Raw genomic sequence first — 18,219 nt, forward strand, 5'->3', positions numbered from 1 at the left:
ATTAGTAACTGCTCACTGAGTCACTCCCAGAGAGAGAGTCGATTCCAACTGGGAGGCATCACCCAAGAGCTCATCAGAAATGCTGCCTCTTAAGACATGCTGAAGCAGAAGCCGCCTTTTAACACGATTTTCAGGGGGTCCGTGGGTACACTGAAGTGTTCCACCTGCAGTAAAGATAAATATTTTACAATGTGACGAGGTAGGCAAACACAATTAATTGAAACGAAAGTCTAATGAGGAAATACTACTTTATTAGGGGAAAAACAGCTTGTGCTAACAACTCGGATTTCAGCGTCTACTCTTGGGTAGCCACTCGAAGTTTGAAAACCCCGCTCTGAGGCACTTCGGAGCAGCCCGAAGAGGGATGTAGGGAAGTGGGAGGATGCTTGCTGGGGGTGCTCTGGAGAGTGCGCATACACCCTGCGTTCAGTGACTTTCTGGAACTTGTGCGCTTATTGCTCAGCAGTCCTCGGGGCGGGGAACGTGGAGGGCAGCGAGGGGCCGCTGAAAGTTTGCCAAAGCCCCGGAGGGGCCGGTCCCGGGGCCGTGATTGGCAGCTGCGAGAGAGGGCGAGGGCCGGGAGCCGAGCCGCGGAGCAGGCTCCGGGCGGCGAGAGGTCCTGCCCAGCTGTTGGCGAGGAGTTTCCTGTTTCCCCCGCGGCGCCCGGGCGAAGTCGTGAGTCACTCGCACGCCGGGCCCGACGACACTCCGCGCGCGCACCCGCCGGCCGGGCCGGCCTCCAGCTCCGCTCCCCTCGGCCGCCGGGTCCCCCCGCGCCTCGCCCGCCGCCGCCTCCCCGCGGCCCGCGCCGCCACATCTGGCCGCACCGCTGCTGGGCGCCCGCGCGGGTGCGGAGGGCGCGGAGGCGCGGCGTGCGCGCTCGGGCCGGTCTATGCGGAGCGGCGGGGGCTGCCATGGGCCGGGGGCTGCTCGGGGGCCTGTGGCCGCTGCACGTCGTCCTGTGGACGCGCATCGCCAGCACGATCCCGCCGCACGTTCCCAAGTCGGGTGAGTGGCTCCCCGCCCGGACTTGGCGCCGGGGTCCCCGGGTCCCCGCCGGGCTGCGCTTGACAGTCGGCCTGGGAGGCGGGCCGAAGCCGGGACGTGGCCTGGGTCCCCGTGCCCCGGTGCCTTGTGCTGGGACGGGTGGGCTTTGCTTTCCCAAGGCCAGGAAAGTGGCTTCGGCGGGGGGCGCGCGGGGCGCCCGGTCCCCTTTGTGCGGGCAGGAAGGGCGCTGCGTCCCGGGCCGCCCCCACCCCCGGAAAGGGAAGTTTGAGAAGTTGGTGATCGGCGGAGGCAGGACGCGGCGGGCCGCGGAGTGAGCGGCGGGCACACCTGGTCCGGGCCTGGGGTGGCCCAGCGCCCCGAGAGGGCAGGGTCCCCCATTCTCTGCTCCTTCCCAGGGTCACATGCCTCCGGACCGGCCTCTTGGCCCGGAGTAACTTTAGCAAAGTTTCGAGGAAGAGAGCGATTGCCAAAGGAAACTTGTCTGGTTCCACTTGGGGTAGGCATGGATGAGGCCAGAGGGGGAGCTTGTCAGGTGGAAGGCGGAGTGTTTACTGAGTGCCTGCTAGGTGCTGGGTGCCTGAGATGTTGCCGGGAGCAGGACAGCCCCGCCTTCGGGCTTGAAGGCTCTCTGCAGTGGTTTGGTGGAAACAGAGGGGTTAAAATCTTAAATACCCCTGCCCACCTGATCTTGATGTCTAGAGGGTTTTGAGGGGAGGAAAATGCAGAAATTGCGCTCTTAAGGATTTGTTATGAAAAGTATCCAACCCCTGAGACCTCGACAGTTAGAAATTTTGCAACGCGTAGCTGCAGACCTGAGTATATGCATCTGGGATCTGGTAACAGACCCAGAGTCTTTGGACCGTCGTGGGCCTCAGTCTCCTCGTGTGCGGAAGGACGCGGTTAGGTCTGGATCGTTTTAGCTCCCTTCATCTTTATCGTCTTGTGTCTCTCTCCTTGCTTTTGATGACTTGGAGATGCCCCGCGGGGAGCAGGGATGAAATGTGGAGGGTCGGACAGCCCCCTGCCCTCTCGAGGACACATTCTGTTTACCAAGGGCCAGAGGCAGAGCACGCTTGGTTTCATCTGGAAGAAATGGGGAGGGGTTCCTACACGGGACATTCCCTAGTCCTTGAAGCGGACGGACAGCTTTCAAGAATGATGTTTTATGCTGAAGGTGGCATGGAGATGGGAGTTTTTAATAGAACGAGGAAGAAGCAATATTGTAAACAAAAAGATCCTAACACAAATTTGAGATCTACGGTTTACTAACAGTCCACTGTTTTATTCTTGGGTGCTTTCTCGCATTGCAGTACCAGAATGTTTGACTCTCTGATTATACTCCAGACTCTTAAAAAACCAAGTTATATTTTGCTAATATTTTAAATGGCACCCTTAGTTTTCAGTTTACATTAGAAATGATTAAAACTTTTGTTTCAATTTATGAAAGAAGGAAATTAGTGGGCCCTGATTCTGCTCAGGTTTGTTTACAAGGATCAGATTTATGATTTGCAAATTCCAGACCCAGTAGTTCATGAGTCAGTCTCAGTTCATCTATATACACACTTTTAAACAATTAGCTTAAAAGCCAACTGGCTTTTTATTTGGGCTTTTAAACAGCATTACAAAACCCACAGATTTCATATTTTTATGGAATTAAAGCCACAAAATGGTTTAACCCTTGTAATTGGTATTCATTTGAAGTTAAATTTTTGAAGATAGTTAAAGGTCAAAGGTAGCTGTAATCAAGATAGGCAACCTAATTCCACTTGTATATAATTTTCCATGGACGTCAGTGGTTTCAGGATTTTCCTAACATAATTAGTAACCTGTCATGACATTTTTTCAATATATCTTAATGCATAGTTAGGGAAGAAATAAGATTTTTTTATAGCCTTCTTTTGGGTTACGTAAAAAAAAATTCCATCTTATGCTTAGGATATTGACAGGTGAGCCAAGGATTTCAGTGCACGGACAAACTTCACTAAGCTATATGCTTAAAGGTATCTGAGTTTTTGTTTTTGACTTAGTAGACTCACTTATCCGAAATGCCTCAAATTAAGTAATTGCTCTTTGGGGGACAACTTTAAATGTCTGAAAACTCTTCAGATCTGAAAAATATAACTTTTACTTTTCAAATACCTAACAGGATATCCTTGTTGAGGACTCAGTGTGGATGAAAATGTCAGTACAGATAAATTTCTTTTCCCAAATCACTGCTGATTTTGTCAGGGTTCTGGAAACCACTAGGCCTAGAATTTGGTCTATTTGCTTTTGTTCCCAGAAAGCACATTTCTTACCTCTAGGCCACTTGCATTAATGACATCTTATTTCTAAGCAGTTGCGGTTTGTATAAGATGCTCATCACATTTTGGATGCCTGGTCTTTTTTTCAGGGCAGCACCCCACCTTGAAACACTGCTGTCTGTAGAACCAGCATGCCTGCTACATGGTCTCCATTTGCATTATCAACACAATTTAAGAAGATTTTCAAACCCTATTTTTCCAATTAAGAATGACACTTCATTGGTGCTGTTGCGGAAAATGTCCATTACCCTTTCTTCCTTCTTAACAGTATTTATAATGTCATTTGGTGCCAGGCAGGTGGCTCAGATCTGGAAACAGCATCTTGAGTGAATAAGACAGGCCTGGTCTTTGCCTCTGTTGAGTCTAAGATATAGGAGTGTGTTGAGACCCAGAGAAGGATACATATTTTAACCCTGGGTCCTGGGAAGCACTATGGACCCTAGACCCCTTTGTCAGAAGCCCACTTTGTTGAGTGTTGAGTGTTGCCTTCCATTCCCTCCACTGTCCCTCTGAACATAGGTTTTTCATTGATCCATGCTTTTCTATGCCTGCCTTGTTCCAGGCCCTCGGTTGGGCCACCCCACTTTAGTTCAAGCTGCTCCCTGGAATTCCTGCTGCCTTGGATAATTTACAGTCATCTTTCAAGGCTTACCTCAAGGGTCATCTTAAGCAAACCTGCTTTCAGTGCCTGGGGTGGAGCGAAAGCTTCCCTCCAGGGGGCAGGCCTTGCTGGTAAGGGTAGTAAGGCAGGGCTCTCTATGGGACTCTCTCAAAGGCAGTGGATTTGCCTTCCTTGTTTTTCTGTCTCCAGGTCTCCAGCAGCACCTGGCGTACCACTTAGCACCCAGGAAACGCCACACTGAGCCTCCCCTTCATCCTCCGGGAGGCAGGGCAGGTCAGGCCAGCATGTTCACACCCAGGCAGTCACTGCTTATTGGGTATTTGGTCTGAATGGTCAAATCTTTACTTTTAGTGAGAATAGTTTGGCTCTGATCTCAATAGGCAATTTTGCTGTTTTATACTGTGTCATTGGTCCTTTTATTTTGATGATCTATTGGAAAAGCTGCATTTAACTTCTGACAAACATGGAGGAAAGCTGCGAGTTTTCATCCAGCCTCTTTAGCTGTTCAGTTGAATTTGTGTAGGGCATCCAAAGCCATTGCAAAACTTTTTCAAACTTTCTCCCAAAGATAGTTTCCAGTGAATACTGGAAATACAAATGCATTCCCCCCTCCTTTTTTTTTTTTTTTTCTAGAAAATTGTCGAAAGGAGACTTTCATTAAAAATGAAGTGCAGAAATCTACATTTAGCTTTGAAGTTTCTTTTTTCATCAGGGTCTTCTGTTTGGGTTTTTAGGCAGTGAAGCAGAGTCTGTCTAAGGGAAGTGTGGCCCTGGGGCAGCTGCTGTCTGCAGAAGAGCAGTGTCGCTATTATTTAGGTCTGATGCAAACCACCAAAACAGTTTAAAATAGGGTGTGGAGGAAATGTCCTTCCTGGCTGCAGCATGGCATTATTTAGCCAATTTCCACAGAGAAACATAACCCTGTCACCTTGTTGGTTCCTGCCCTTTGGGGCCTTTGGTACAGCGTTCCAGAATAACTCATGATTTTTAGTAGAAGTGATTTAACAGGTAGGCATTAGCAGCAGAAATGCTCACCATGCGTCTCACACTCCTTCTTTCCCTTGTAATATTTTGCTCTGTATGCACCTGTGGCTTCTGACCAAGGTGAGATAACAATGATGGTCCTTCTTGCCTGGCATGTTATGGGGTTTGGGAAGCCAAGCAGGCACACTGGCTCATCTCAAGGACAAGTAAGGAGAAGGGAGAAGTAACATTTGAGAAGCTGCTCTGAGCCAGTGGCCTGACATTACTGTCTAATTTACTCCATTCTAAAAAAGATCAGTCCTGGGTGTTCATTGGAAGGACTGCTGTTGAAGCTGAAACTCTAGTACTTTAGCCACCTCATGTGAAGAACTGACTCATTTGAAAAGACCCTGATGCTGGGAAAGATTGAGGGCAGGAGGAGAATGGGACGACAGAGGATAAGATGGTTGGATGGCATCACCAACTCGATGGACATGGCTTTGGGTGGACTCCGGGTATTGGTGATGGACAGGGAGGCCTGGTGTGCTGCAGTTCTTGGGGTCGCAAAGAGTTGCACGTGACTGAGCGACTGAACTGAACTGAACTGATCCATTCAGTGTCCCAGAGATCATGATTTGCTTTGCTCCTGTGATCTGCCTCCTTCCTGATTGTCACCTGATTGCCATCATACTAGTAAAATCAAGATGGGGAGAGTCTCTTTCCCCAGGAAAACTCGGCCGTTCCTAATAATAGCGTCTGAGTGGTGGGACTCCCTGCGGTGACCCGTCCCTTGACCACTGACAGCAGCTGAACTTGGGCCAACTGTCTCTCAAGATGTGCTCTGCCAACCCTAGATTCCAGGCGTGTAGGACCAGCATCTGTGTACAGACCTCCAGCAGCTGCTGGAGCAGGCGGGAATAGTAGGATTTATCCAGGATCACCAAGGGGGATGACTTGATTTTTGGTGTCTCACTCATTGGAAAGCTTGTAGGTGGTTAATATTCTTTGCCTCCCGAAAGGATCTCTCTTTTACTTGCAGTAATCAGCATTTTCAGTCTTGGCACTCAACTGCCTCCTTGCCTGTTGTCAACTTAGGATTTCCTGCTTAGCCTCTTCAGGGTTCCTAGGTCTGTTCTCAGGGCTGAAGCTATAGCTCATTAGAATGGACTTATCTTGGGGCAAGTGTGTGGGATGGTGAGATTGTATCTGGGGAAGGTTGCCTGCCTTTTATCTTATGCAGCTCTTTTTAAAATTTATTTTTGCTCCTTTCCGATAAGATATTTGCCCCTCACCAAGTTTTTCTGCTTAGTTAAAATATAGGGCTAGTATACAGGCAACAGGAGCCTCTACCCTGGGGTTTAAAGGGCACTGCTTTTATTCTTCTCTGGTCAGGCCCCTGCCCATGGGATGAGGAAACCCCTGGGGCTGTGAGTCCAAAGTCTCCCCTTTTTATTTTTTAAAAATATTCATTTGTTTGGTTGGCTGCCTCGAGTCTCAGTTGCTGCACGCGGGATCCTCGTTGCATCACGTGGGATTTTCCATCGCAGCGCACAGCCTCCCTAACTGTGGCCCGTGGGCTCAGTAGTTGTGGCATGTGAGCTTTGTTGCTCCATGTCATGTGGGATCTTAGTTCCCTGATCAGGGATCGAACCCACATCCCCTGCATTGCAAGTTGGATTCTTAACCACTGGACTACCAGGGAGGTCCTCAAAGTCTCCCCTTTGTAGATCAATTTCAGGTGCCTGGCAACCCAGAATATGCTGCTCGGATGGCTGTGGACCAGCTTGTACAGCTCGTGTGGAACTTTGGCCCATCTTCCTGTGGGCCTTTGTAGCCACTGGTCTGTGGGCCCGAGCGGTGGCGAAGGCACAGCTGTGTATATATGGGCTGTAGGGGGTGTGAACGTGAAAACTGGGGAGCTTACATGGTCTCTCCTGGTGCCGGACGGAGCAGCCAGTGGAAAGAGGAAGGTAGACCGTTGGCCGGGTCTGGGACGGAGTTTCCCCATTTCCTGGGCTGGATTCTGAGCAGGAGTTTGAGAGTTGAACTTGGACTTTTCTAAGGTGCATTTGTCAGTTGAGGCAGAAGAATCAAACCTGTTTTGCTGAACAGTTGGTTAGTGTGATCTGTAACTTTCAGTCTTCTGACCTGTGATCTGCGGGCCACCCTTTGTACGCTGCTGCCCTGGGTGTTCTGATGCCAGGGGTGGATCTATACAAACCACATGCCTTTGCTGAGGTGTTAGGTACAAAATTAGTTGTGGATTGTATCATATTTTCCCTGGAGTAAAGAGATTGCTCATTAATGAAAAGGCTAAGAGTTTGGCTGTAATCATAGTATTGTATCTCCTTGAGGAAATTCAGTTTTTCATGGCTTGTCTTTTCCTGCAGGAAACTTACGCTTTATTCATTTGACTTGTTCTAGCCAGGATTTCACTTACACAGCTTCTTTAAGATTTCCCAGTGTCTTGCTTACGTTTCCTCTTGGTCTTGGGAACATGAGGCACGGTGCAGCTTATCTGGATGTTTTCTTCTCCTATTATAAATATTTTATTTGAGTGATCTGTGGCCTTCTCAAGCCTTTTTAAGGAAACAGGAATATCAGTACAGTATAAAGAAATAAAAAGCCCTTAGGATACCGTACAAGGTATTTTTGTCAAAACTGTGCATTTTGGGGAACTGGTAGCTTCGCAGAATCAACATGAGTGTCTTTGAAGGAAACTAGGGAGTCAGGTGTATATTATCAACGTTTTCTACTTTTTCTGTGAAAGGTGTAAATTGTAGTGGAGGATTCATTAGCTGTGGCAGGAAGTTCACCCCGCTGCTTTGTGGATGACTGATGGTTGTCCTGAACTCTGCAGAACTTTGCTGAAGTAGGGGACAGTGGCTCAAGCCCCCACAGTGGTGTTTTGTCTTGAGGAAGCTTCATGTGAGAGATTTTATGGACAGGTTTCCTGATAATGTTATGACTTTGGTTACTCTCATTGGACCACACTGAGTACTTAATGTGTATTATTTAACCTCCAGGCAGGTGAACTTTATAATGCTCATATTAAGTCTTCTAGAGATCAGGGAAATTAACTAAGGCCACTCAGTTAGCAAATGGTTAGACTGGGGTTGAACCCAAGATGGTCTGGTTTGGGTACCTAGACCCCTAAGTGTTATGCTGTACTGAACAGGCCACCTCAATTGATACAGACCACTTCTCCTTTATAGCCTGGGTGCTGGGAGACTGGGAGTTCAGAGAAACAATGGTGATAGCCAACATTTTTCTAATGCTTTGGCTTTCTTTATATGTTATCCCATTTAATTTCTTTAAATAAAAGAATGTTTAATCCATACACCAGGTAGTCAGACATTAGGCCTACCTTGTGACCTTAATGGGAAAATGAAATATACACATCAGATGAAATAGCCCTGGCTAAATCATGGCCATCAAGGAGTTTAGGTATTCTGAGCAAACAGACACTTTATTTGGAAGGACTGGGGAAATTCAAGGATGAATTCAAGGATGTATAGGTAGGTGGGGGATATATATGGTATGCCAAGGTGGTTTTACCATGATGTGGATAGAACTTAACCTCAAGGCTTCTCCCTGGTACAGGCCTGCCTTCTTGCTCTAGGAGGGACCCTGGCAATACAGTTAACAAGTGTCATCAAGGTAAAGAATATTTAAGGCATCTTGCAATGCCCTGAAAATTACAGCTCATCTGTAGAAGAAACTTGATAGAGAGGCTTTCCTAAATTTAGAGGCATCTCAAAACAGTCATATGATACTAATTACATGAGTTAATTATGAAGCCAAAAAAATGCTTCCAAGTTATGCAAGAATAAATTAAAACATTCTAGGGACTTCCCCGGTAGTTCAGTGGTTAAGACTCCATACTTCTGCTGCAGGGGACACGGGTTCAATCCGGTCGGGGAACTAAGATCCCGCATGCCACACAGGGCATCCAGAAAGAAGGGGAAAAGAAGAATAAATTAAAAATTGTGGTTATCAATTCTAGAGGAAGTATCGAGTTATTTCAAATTTTCTCTGAAGAGATATTGCGAAATACCACTGGAAGAGATGATTAAACACAATGTAACCAAAAACTGTAGTAGCATGTATCTGAGAGGTGTATCAAGCAGTTAATTTGTTTTCTTTTAAATTTTATATTTGTGGTATCTGCAGCTTCTTAAAATTTGGAATTTGTAAGATGCCACTCTAAATTCTAAATACTCACTTTCATACCTAAATTTCTGTTCTTAATTTTATATTCTTTTTCTTAAAGAGTTCCCTTAAAATTGATAAACTTCAGCTTCCAGAAGACCTGACTCTGTGCCTAATGGTAGGGTTTGCTTGTTGACTTAGAAAATAAATTTTAAATGTTCCCCACCCCCAATCCCATATAAATACTCTGAAGTCTGCATTGTTACATTACCAGACCAAAACTTTTTTTCCCTAACGTCTTCATCATTTTGCTAGATTAGAGGCCCCAAGCCAAGTAGAAAAAGAAGTTGTAAATATGTAATTATCACAGAACCTTGATCCTGAATGATCTAAGCCTGCTTTGACCCATGGTTTTGAAATTAAGTCTCTGCCTAGGAGACCGCCGATGAAGATTAAACCCCATCATACTGGCACCGTCAAGGTGTCTCGGGGCCTGGTTGCCTCCTTTGGGCTCCCTGGGTCTCATTTTTCTTCTATGTATAGTGACATGAATTCAACTGGATAAGATTTGCAGCTTTTTCTGTCCTGAAAAAGCTGGGTGTTAGTGAAGGAAATCATCAATGTTGACTTAGAAAAATAATCATTAACTAATCAAAATAGAAAACTATTGAAAGTCATCCCAGATTGGAACAGACGAATACCACAGACATCCAGTTGGAGTTTGTTGGGAATGGATGCTATTAAAAAAAGAAACAAGCCACGGTTATTTTGGAAATCTCCTAGTGAAGCCTGTGCAGACATCCTCACCAAAGAGCACGTTTCCTGCAGCTCCCGCTTTCTCCTCCTGGCCGAAGAAAGGCGGCCTGGGTTTGGGTGGGAACACCATTTCCCTCTGGTTAATTACAGTGTTGGCATCCTCCCCTTCCTCTGAGTTGGTGAGAAGGTCTGTGAATAGTTTTCCTAAGGTAGAGAGTTAGGAAATGCTTCTCTACATCTAGGAAAAGAGAACCCTGCATCTGTCTTTAGGGGAAACAAGTGGAAACTTGTCTGAATATAACTAGTCTTGTCTTGCCTTTCAAAAATTTCTCCAAGCAGTCTCAGAAAGGACAGAATTTGCTTCATCTGGGCAGTTTTCAGATACTCTTTTCAGTGGGGGCATAGCTCTGAGTCCCATAATTGCATTTCTGTATAGTCAGCAGCGGGGGAATCTTCTGACTGTTGCTTTGGATGACTGTCTTGTTATCACAGCTCACATTTATGTTTTAGTCTCTCAAACCCATAGAATTGAGCAAAAAAAGAAAGACCATATGATAAAATTTGCCTTCAAATATGTGAAAAGGCAAAAACGAAACAAAACACCCAATAGTAACATTTTGTATTCACTGTTCGGCAATCCCTTCAAGTTCATTGTTTTAAAATAATCTCTGGCCCTCTGAACCCAGCCTGGGCATGCTTCTATTCCAGCTTCCCTCGTCGCCGCTTACTCACTCTAATGCCCAGCGGGCCAGCCAGTCTTCTCGTCTGCTGCCCTCTTCTGTTGTCCGTCCCCTCCCCCTGCAGCCCTGCTCGCTCCCCTTTCTCACTCTCCAGGAGCCTCATTTCTCTTTCCACATCTACCTTTCATGACCTGTAGTGTGCCATGAGGCCAAATTCTTGAGGTCAAATATGATGCCTTTCTATCATCCCCTGCTAACAGCAACGAAAGATGCTCCAGTGCTTTGCCACCCAAAGGGCGGTCCGGCTTCCAGCAGAATCTGCATCACTGAGGGTTTATGGGGAATGCAGAATGCTGGACCCCTACCCAGACCTGCTGCCTCAAATCTGATTCTGCATTTTAACGAGATCTCTGGGTGATTCATGTATGTGTACATGAAAGTGTGAGAAGCTCTGTTGCAATATTGTGGAAACCTTTCCGCAGGAGTACCAAGTGATCTGCAGAGATTTCAGTATGTCAGATCAGACTTTTTTCTATCACTGAGGAAAAGAAGGAAGAATTCAAGGAAGGGGAGCTGTCCATTTTATGAGGGTACCCTGACTCATCCTCAGCTACAGAGCCCGTTTTAACAGAGGGTAAGTAATGCTCTAAGGCTAGCAGAAAAGAAAATTGCTGAAAGCGAGTCAATTAATTGAGGTTTTAACCCATGTCTTTTGGGCTTCCCTGGTGGCTCAGCTGGTAAGGAATCTGCCTGCAATGCAGGAGACCTGGGTTTGGTCCCTGGGTTGCAAAGATCCCCTGGAGAAGGTAACGGCTACCCACTCCAGTATTCTGGCCTGGAGAATTCCATGGAGAAGTCCGTGGGGTCACAAAGAGTCAGACATGACTGAGCAGCTTTCACTTTCACTTTACCCAGAGCATCCTTCATGCCTGTTTCCTCCACTGACTGTCCCAAGACCACCAAGTGTAGCTCCTAGGGATCCTTTTCTTTGCTAAACTCAGCATTCGTCACGTTTACTCTTTAGGTATTTAATCACAGAACACCTTGACATTTGTAGGCTGTAATTAAGTCAGGAGCTATTATACGCTGGCATGTCTTAAAATATGTTGCACTCCCTTGTATATAAAGTATGTTTCCAATAAATTAATGAATTTTTTTTTTTGAAAGTACTTGTTGGATTTGGTTTTATTCCAATGTTATCCAAGTATCACTGCTTTGGTAATCATTGTTTTAAGAGTTCATTTTTCTGAGATTTTTTGAATACTCTTCTATGAAGATGTTTTTATAACAGAGGTTGTTATTTTAAGTCTTATTTCAAATATCTTCTAACTAAAAAGTGTAGTTGAAGCCACTTCTCTTTTTTTTTTTTTTCAGGTTCTAAGTTTGTTTTTTTTTTAATTTTTAAAATTTTAATATCTTTAATTCTTACATGCGTTCCCAAACATGAACCTCCCTCCCCATAATGTCAGGTTTTTCAGAAAGTGGTTTTGCTTTTCAATATGGAAAAAAAAACCTATTGTCTTGAGAAATGTTTTTGGTCAATGCTCAGGGAGGATTCCATTTTTCTTGAATCCCTCAACATTAATTTTAGACTGTTCTAAAATTTTAGACTGTTCTTAGTTCTGAGAGCTCTATGGCTGGCTTCTTCATTGAGGAGCTTCTGTATTTTACTCAACAAAAGGCAATGTTTGCACCTCAGCTGCTCTTATCTTCCAATAGTTGTGGCTCCCTGTCGGTTGAAAAAACTCATTCTCCTAACAACTTTTTGATTTTTCCAAATAATTTTCTTTTCTGACTTTTTTTTTTCTTTTGACAACTTAGTTGGTAAAAACAAACAAAATGTAGAAAAAACTTTCCATTCAGCCTTGTCTCATGTTGCTTCTTTCCCATCAGATCTCAACTTATTTATCAGTTCAGTTCAGTTCAGTCGCTCAGTCGTGTCTGACTCTTTGCGACCCCGTGAATCGCAGTACACCAGGCCTCCCTCTCCATCACCAACTCCTGGAGTTCACTCAGACTCACGTCCATCAAGTCCATGATGCCATCCAGCCATCTCATCCTCTGTCATCCCCTTCTCCTCCTGCCCCCAATCCCTCCCAGCATCAGAGTCTTTTCCAATGAGTCAACTCTTCACATGAGGTGGCCGAAGTACTGGAGTTTCAGCTTTAGCGTCATTCCTTCCAAAGAAATCTCAGGGCTGATCTCCTTTAGAATGGACTGGTTGGATCTCCTTGCAGTCCAAGGGACTCTCAAGAGTCTTCTCCAACACCACAGTTCAAAAGCATCAATTCTTCGGTGCTCAGCTTTCTTCACAGTCCAACTTTCACATCCATACATGGCCACTGGAAAAACCATAGCCTTGACTAGACGGACCTTAGTTGGCAAAGTAATGTCTCTGCTTTTGAATATTCTGTCTAGATTGGTCATAACTTTTCTTCCAAGGAGTAAGCGTCTTTTAAATTCATGGCTGCAATCACCATCTGCAGTGATTTTGGAGCCCCCAAAATAAAGTCAGACACTGTTTCTACTGTTTCCCCATCTGTTTGCCGTGAAATGGTGGGACCAGATGCCATGATCTTAGTTTTCTGAATGTTGAGCTTTAAGCCAACTTTTTCACTCTCCTCTTTCACTTTCATCAAGAGGCTTTTTAGCTTTCAAATAGAGTCCCCTATAGTGTGTGTGTACACACAGTGAGTCACTTCCAACTCTTTGTGGCCCCATGGACTGTAGCCCGCCAGGCTCATCTGTCCATCCCAGGCAAGAACACTGCAGTGGGTTGCCACTTCCTACTCCAGAGGATCTTCCTGACCCAGGGACCCTGCATCGGTAGGCAGGTTCTTTACCACCAGTGCCACCTGAGAAGCTTCTGACTCTCTTAATTAACTAATCAGACACTATTTACAACAATCACCTAGTTACAAGAAATGCATTTTTGCTCTTAAATTGTGCTACCACAGTGCAAGACTGAACTGTTTTCAGTCATCTGTAAGGCTCTCCTTGTTGGTCTCTGCCCACGGACACCCCTCGTCTTTCCAGCACACAGTATGTATCACATCAGTTAACTCTGCCCCGCAGCTGTCAGGTTGACAGGTGAGCTGCTGGAAAATCTTCCATGGATCCTCTCCATGGATCCGAGGTGACTGCAAGGCTGTCACTTCCTTCCTGAGGTCTGGGTGCATCCCTGGTCTAGCACGCACAGACAGGACCCAGCATCAGTTGGACGACCACGGGCCTGGATGGGCCCAGCCTCTCCCTCAGCCCCGTTCTGTCCTCTTGCAGCCTTAGGCCCTGGTTTCACTCAGCTTCTCTAACTCGCGACTGTTCTGCTCCGCGGGTTTTCCCATCCTCTCATCCCCAGCGATGCCTCTGTCCCTTTGAAGCAATGCCTGGCCAAACCCCACTTCTCCTGTCGCACCTGCAGTCAGATGCGTGCTGGTGTTCCCTTCCCAGTCTCTCCATCAGACCTGGCTTCCTCTTGGGCAGCCCTGGAGGGAAGCTTCCTGTGGCTAGATGTGTGTGTGTTTTAAATCTCTTCCTAGAAGGAAAACCCTCTGAGGGAGAGCCATCTGTCTGATTTTTCCCTGGTGCTCAGCATGCGTTGTCACTGAAAAGATTGTTGGGTTTGAAATTCATTACTTTTAAAGGCCAGGGATGCTGCTTATAAATCCAACATGGCGGGGGGGGGGGTGGTTGACAAGATTTTGTTTTTTGCTCCCCCAGGTGCGTCCTCCAGGGCTGGTTATTTATAGCCACCTGTCGGGGTATGTGAGAGAGCCACGGGCTTGTGGGAAATCGTACGCGTCCTGATTTGTGTAAGTGGCTCTTTACAGTGGAGGTTTCCTGTGTGTTCAGCCTGTAGTCTCTGTGAATTTGGGGGAGCTGCACTCTGTGGGTGGGAGGGCTGTTGTTTTTCCACCCCATCACAGCCGCCTTTGATTCATTTATCTTCTTGTGCACATCTTTTGTCAAGGGCCCAATGTGCTATGACTGCAGAGGCCAGAAAAAGTCAAAGTAAATCACACCATCTGACAACTTAGGACAGTTGTTCTTTTTTTCTTTTTTTTTGCCAGTTCTGCCTTTCATTTTCTGACTCATTGCTTATTTCCTGTGTTGGGATGGTTGGAGAAGGGGCTGTTGAATGCTGGGATAGTGGGCTGGTAGAGAGCTGCTGGAAAACATCCCGTCTGCAAGGGACTCCTGTTGGCACATTTGGAAAAGTCCTGTGGAAATAGCTCATGGGTAGGAGACAGGTAGAAAGACTGCCTTAGGTGGGCACTTAACAGGGATGGGTCTCCAGAGAAGGCCTGGAAGGTCTCAGCCCCGCCATCACAGCCCTTGTGTCAACACTCCATTGCTGGGCTGCCTCCTGCACCAGTGTGGCTTCCAGACACATCTCTCCTCCTTTCCAGCTGAGTCATCACCCCTGAGCCCTCCGCTGTGGACATTCTGGAGTAGACTTCATAAAATAACGTGGACATGGACTAGCAAGCTAGCCCCGTCTGCTCTGTTGATGGAGGGAAAGGAGGTGAAATAAGGAATTTGTGTCTTAATATTTCTGTGGCACTTACTAGACAGTGAATGCTTTTAATCTGATGTGCTGTTGGTGAGCTTTCAAAACTGTTGAAAACATGAATATTCCAAAATGTGGGGATGTTTGTGGCAATTATAGACTCACTTCTGTTTATTCAACACTTTGCAAAGCAGTTTGTCAAAATCAGAGTGTGTCCCATTACCAGTTTTTGAATTAGAGGCCTCTTGTGTCTTCAGGGCCCAGTACGGAATCTGGTTTCCCAACAGTTCAGTGGTTACTTCTTGAATGAGAGTTAGAGCTCCAATGAACTTGAACCTTGAAGCCCCTCTGCTCTAAGCCCATTGGCTTTGCTTCTCAAGGGATCTCCTCTTTTATGTAAAAACAATGGACTAAATGTTAGTTGTCTGTGTCACTCACGTTCTGCCAGTCAAAGCAGTTTTGTTCTTCTCTGTATGTCTTTATTTATACGTCTTGCTTTAAGTTCTGGAAAAGGAAGCCTCAAACAATTCCTGACCTCTGATACAATGGACTATTTTGCTGATGACCTGTACTCTAAAATAATTTATATTCCTGAAAGTTTTTGGAGGAAGCCCCTGAAAATTCTTGACAATGTCGAACTGGTCCGGAGTCACTTTTCCTAAAGCGTCGTCCAGGTTACACAGGCAGCCCATGGAAGCTGTGGTCCTCGCGCCGTCACAGTTGCAGGGTCTTGAAGCTGTAAGAGAGGCACGAGGCCATGGGGAACTGAGGATTGGGCTGGTTGACAGCAGTCACACGAACCTCAGGACACTCTGAGCCCCTTTGCCTTTTATCAGCAGCGAGCAGGGCTGCAGGGGAAGGGCCTGATTTCAGTGAGCGCTTCTGCCCACCGCCCTCTGTGTGCATATCTCTTGGGAACATATACACTGTCTTTCATTGGTAAAATAGCTGTTAAATGAACGTTTAAAGCATACCAAATGTTGCAAGAATAGTCCTTTGCTTACTTGTCCAGGAAGATGGAACACTAGTGCCAGGGAGCAGAAAAGAGAAGTGATTTGAATAACTTGAAGGGAATGGCAACCCACTCCAGTATTCTTGCTTAGATAATCCTGTGGACAGAGGAGCCTGGTGGACTACAGCCTGTAGGGTCACAGAGAGTCGGATAGAACTGAGCACGTGTTACAGGCACTGCCATTGAGACGGACTGGGGAGAGAACACCAGTGGAAAAGATCTAGTCAGCTAACTGAAGAAAACGTATTGAGCATGTCTGATTACAACGGTGTTTTAATCATCCCATATGTTCACAGAATACTTCGTTATCTGTAAAACACTTTCCTTTGCCCATCACATGGAACCTTGGAGACAACCCTCCGAGACGGGCCTACTTATCCCATTTCACAGAAACGGAGGCCCAGAAAGATGAAACCCCAGAGGCATCGTCAAGTACCATTTGTCTTTCATCATTTTTAGTCATTATATTCCCTCACTGCTTCATTTCCAATTAAATATAAGATTGGAACCCTGATCCCATCATGTTTTTCTGTTTCTGTAACTGAACTGTAGAAAAGCGAAGGGGAGGGTTGGTGTCAGAGGCCTCGTGTTTTTGCCTTAAACCTGAGAAGCCGGCTTTAGGACTGGCGCGTTCCTCCTCCAGACATTTTTCTGAGGGTTTTGAGCACCAGTCCTACTGGAGTTCAGACTGTGTTGTGAGTCATTGTTCTCCTTCCCCTTTCCTTGTGGGGACAGTTTCTCTTTTTAACACCGTGTGGTCTACTTTCTGAGGGTTATGTCACCATCGTCCCGAGACAGATGTTGCCATTTAGAAGAGCCCGTGGCCGTTGCCCTAGTCCTGTAGGTTTGCCCTTCCCTTGAGCTTCAAGGTACATGACGTGGTCAGGTACATGAGGGTCTTTATGTGGGAAGGCCCAGAGATCAATGACTTCTGGGATCCCTTCGAAGATCCTCTTAAAGACAGATGCCTGGAAAAGATGGAGGGAAAAACAGAGTTGTTTGGGCTGGCAGAATATGAGTAACATTAGACATCTAGAGTTTAGTCACATTGCTTTGATAGAAAAGAAATTATACCTTGAGGAGTTGTGAAGCCTGCACCTGTGATTATGACATCTTGAAGGGATTTGGTGAGAAATGGCCTCGTTGGCAGAAGCCTCGTCCAGGCTGCCAGCACACAAGGACAGTTGAGAGAGTTCATAAAAAGAGAAGCTGGGTTGTGCTGTTGTTTCACTATATTTCAATTAAGGAAACGCGTAAAAGCAGCCCCGTCTGTCCCACAGACCACTTTCTCTCTGAGCAGGTCCATCGGGATGGTTTCCCATAGCAGGATCCCGGATGAGTCTGATCCCTCCGCCTCGGTGGATGCTCCCTAGAACAGATGAGCTTCTTTACATAATGACTGCGTTCAAGAATTTGTATCATAATTGGAGAGACTCTCCCAACTATAATACATTTCAGTGTTACCTTTATACACTTTCTTTTGCAAAGGGACTTGTAGTAAATCCTCTGCAATAATGCCTTTTATATAATCCTTTAAAATGTATCATTTGACATACTGACTCCTGTTAAGGCAAATGTAATGAGGAAAATACATTTTGAACGTTCTAGAAATGGTCCTTTTTTGAATCTGTCGTATAAATGGTGCTCAATATATGTTTGCTTAAATAGAAAAAAGAAAAATTTCATGAAGACTCGAAACAGAAATTACATTGCTGGGGCATACTGACTTAAAACTTACCTTTTTTTTTTTTTTTTTTGTATTTTGTCTTCTTAACTATGTGGATTTTTCTGAAGGAACAGTTTATCTACAACTGTTCCCTCTGATCTAAGGAACTGTGTATCTTGTTAACTTCTTTGCTAGTTTCTTTAAAGGGAGATAGGCTTTCTCACGTTCGTCTCCTTGAACTCACTATTCATTTTCCGTTATGAGGGTCAAAACACTTGAGAAATTCAGCTTTCTCAGGAAGCCTGCTCCTCAGACTTTTCAAACAGACCTTCCTTTAGGCCTATTGTCCCCTCCGTGATTGACAGAGGATTTCCACCCTTTAAATGATAGGACCTTGTGAAATCTGCACTTAAAAATTAATCTAAAAATGATCTTCCTGGAAGAATTCGTACAATAGCAAACAAGTGCCTGGAGACCATTAGGTTTATGATCCCTGCTTCATCCTAAAGCGATTTCTTGAGTCACATATGAAGATTGCTTAGGTAGA

The 18,219-nt window shown here is 45.8% G+C and overlaps 1 protein-coding gene across 1 annotated transcript in view; it reads left to right on the forward strand.

Annotated features, from left to right (window-relative positions):
• The first annotated feature begins 307 nt into the window (after positions 1 to 307).
• TGFBR2 (transforming growth factor beta receptor 2) overlaps positions 308 to 18,219 on the forward strand; it is an 89,357-nt gene continuing 71,445 nt past the window's right edge. Inside the window, exon 1 of the mRNA XM_069561226.1 lies at positions 308 to 1,008. Within this exon, the coding sequence (XP_069417327.1) occupies positions 915 to 1,008 (94 nt within the window). The 5' untranslated portion in view covers positions 308 to 914. The remainder of the gene's footprint in view (positions 1,009 to 18,219) is intronic.

This window comes from Ovis canadensis, chromosome 19 (assembly GCF_042477335.2).
Source record: "Ovis canadensis isolate MfBH-ARS-UI-01 breed Bighorn chromosome 19, ARS-UI_OviCan_v2, whole genome shotgun sequence".
In the NCBI taxonomy this organism is placed as follows: domain Eukaryota; kingdom Metazoa; phylum Chordata; class Mammalia; order Artiodactyla; family Bovidae; genus Ovis; species Ovis canadensis.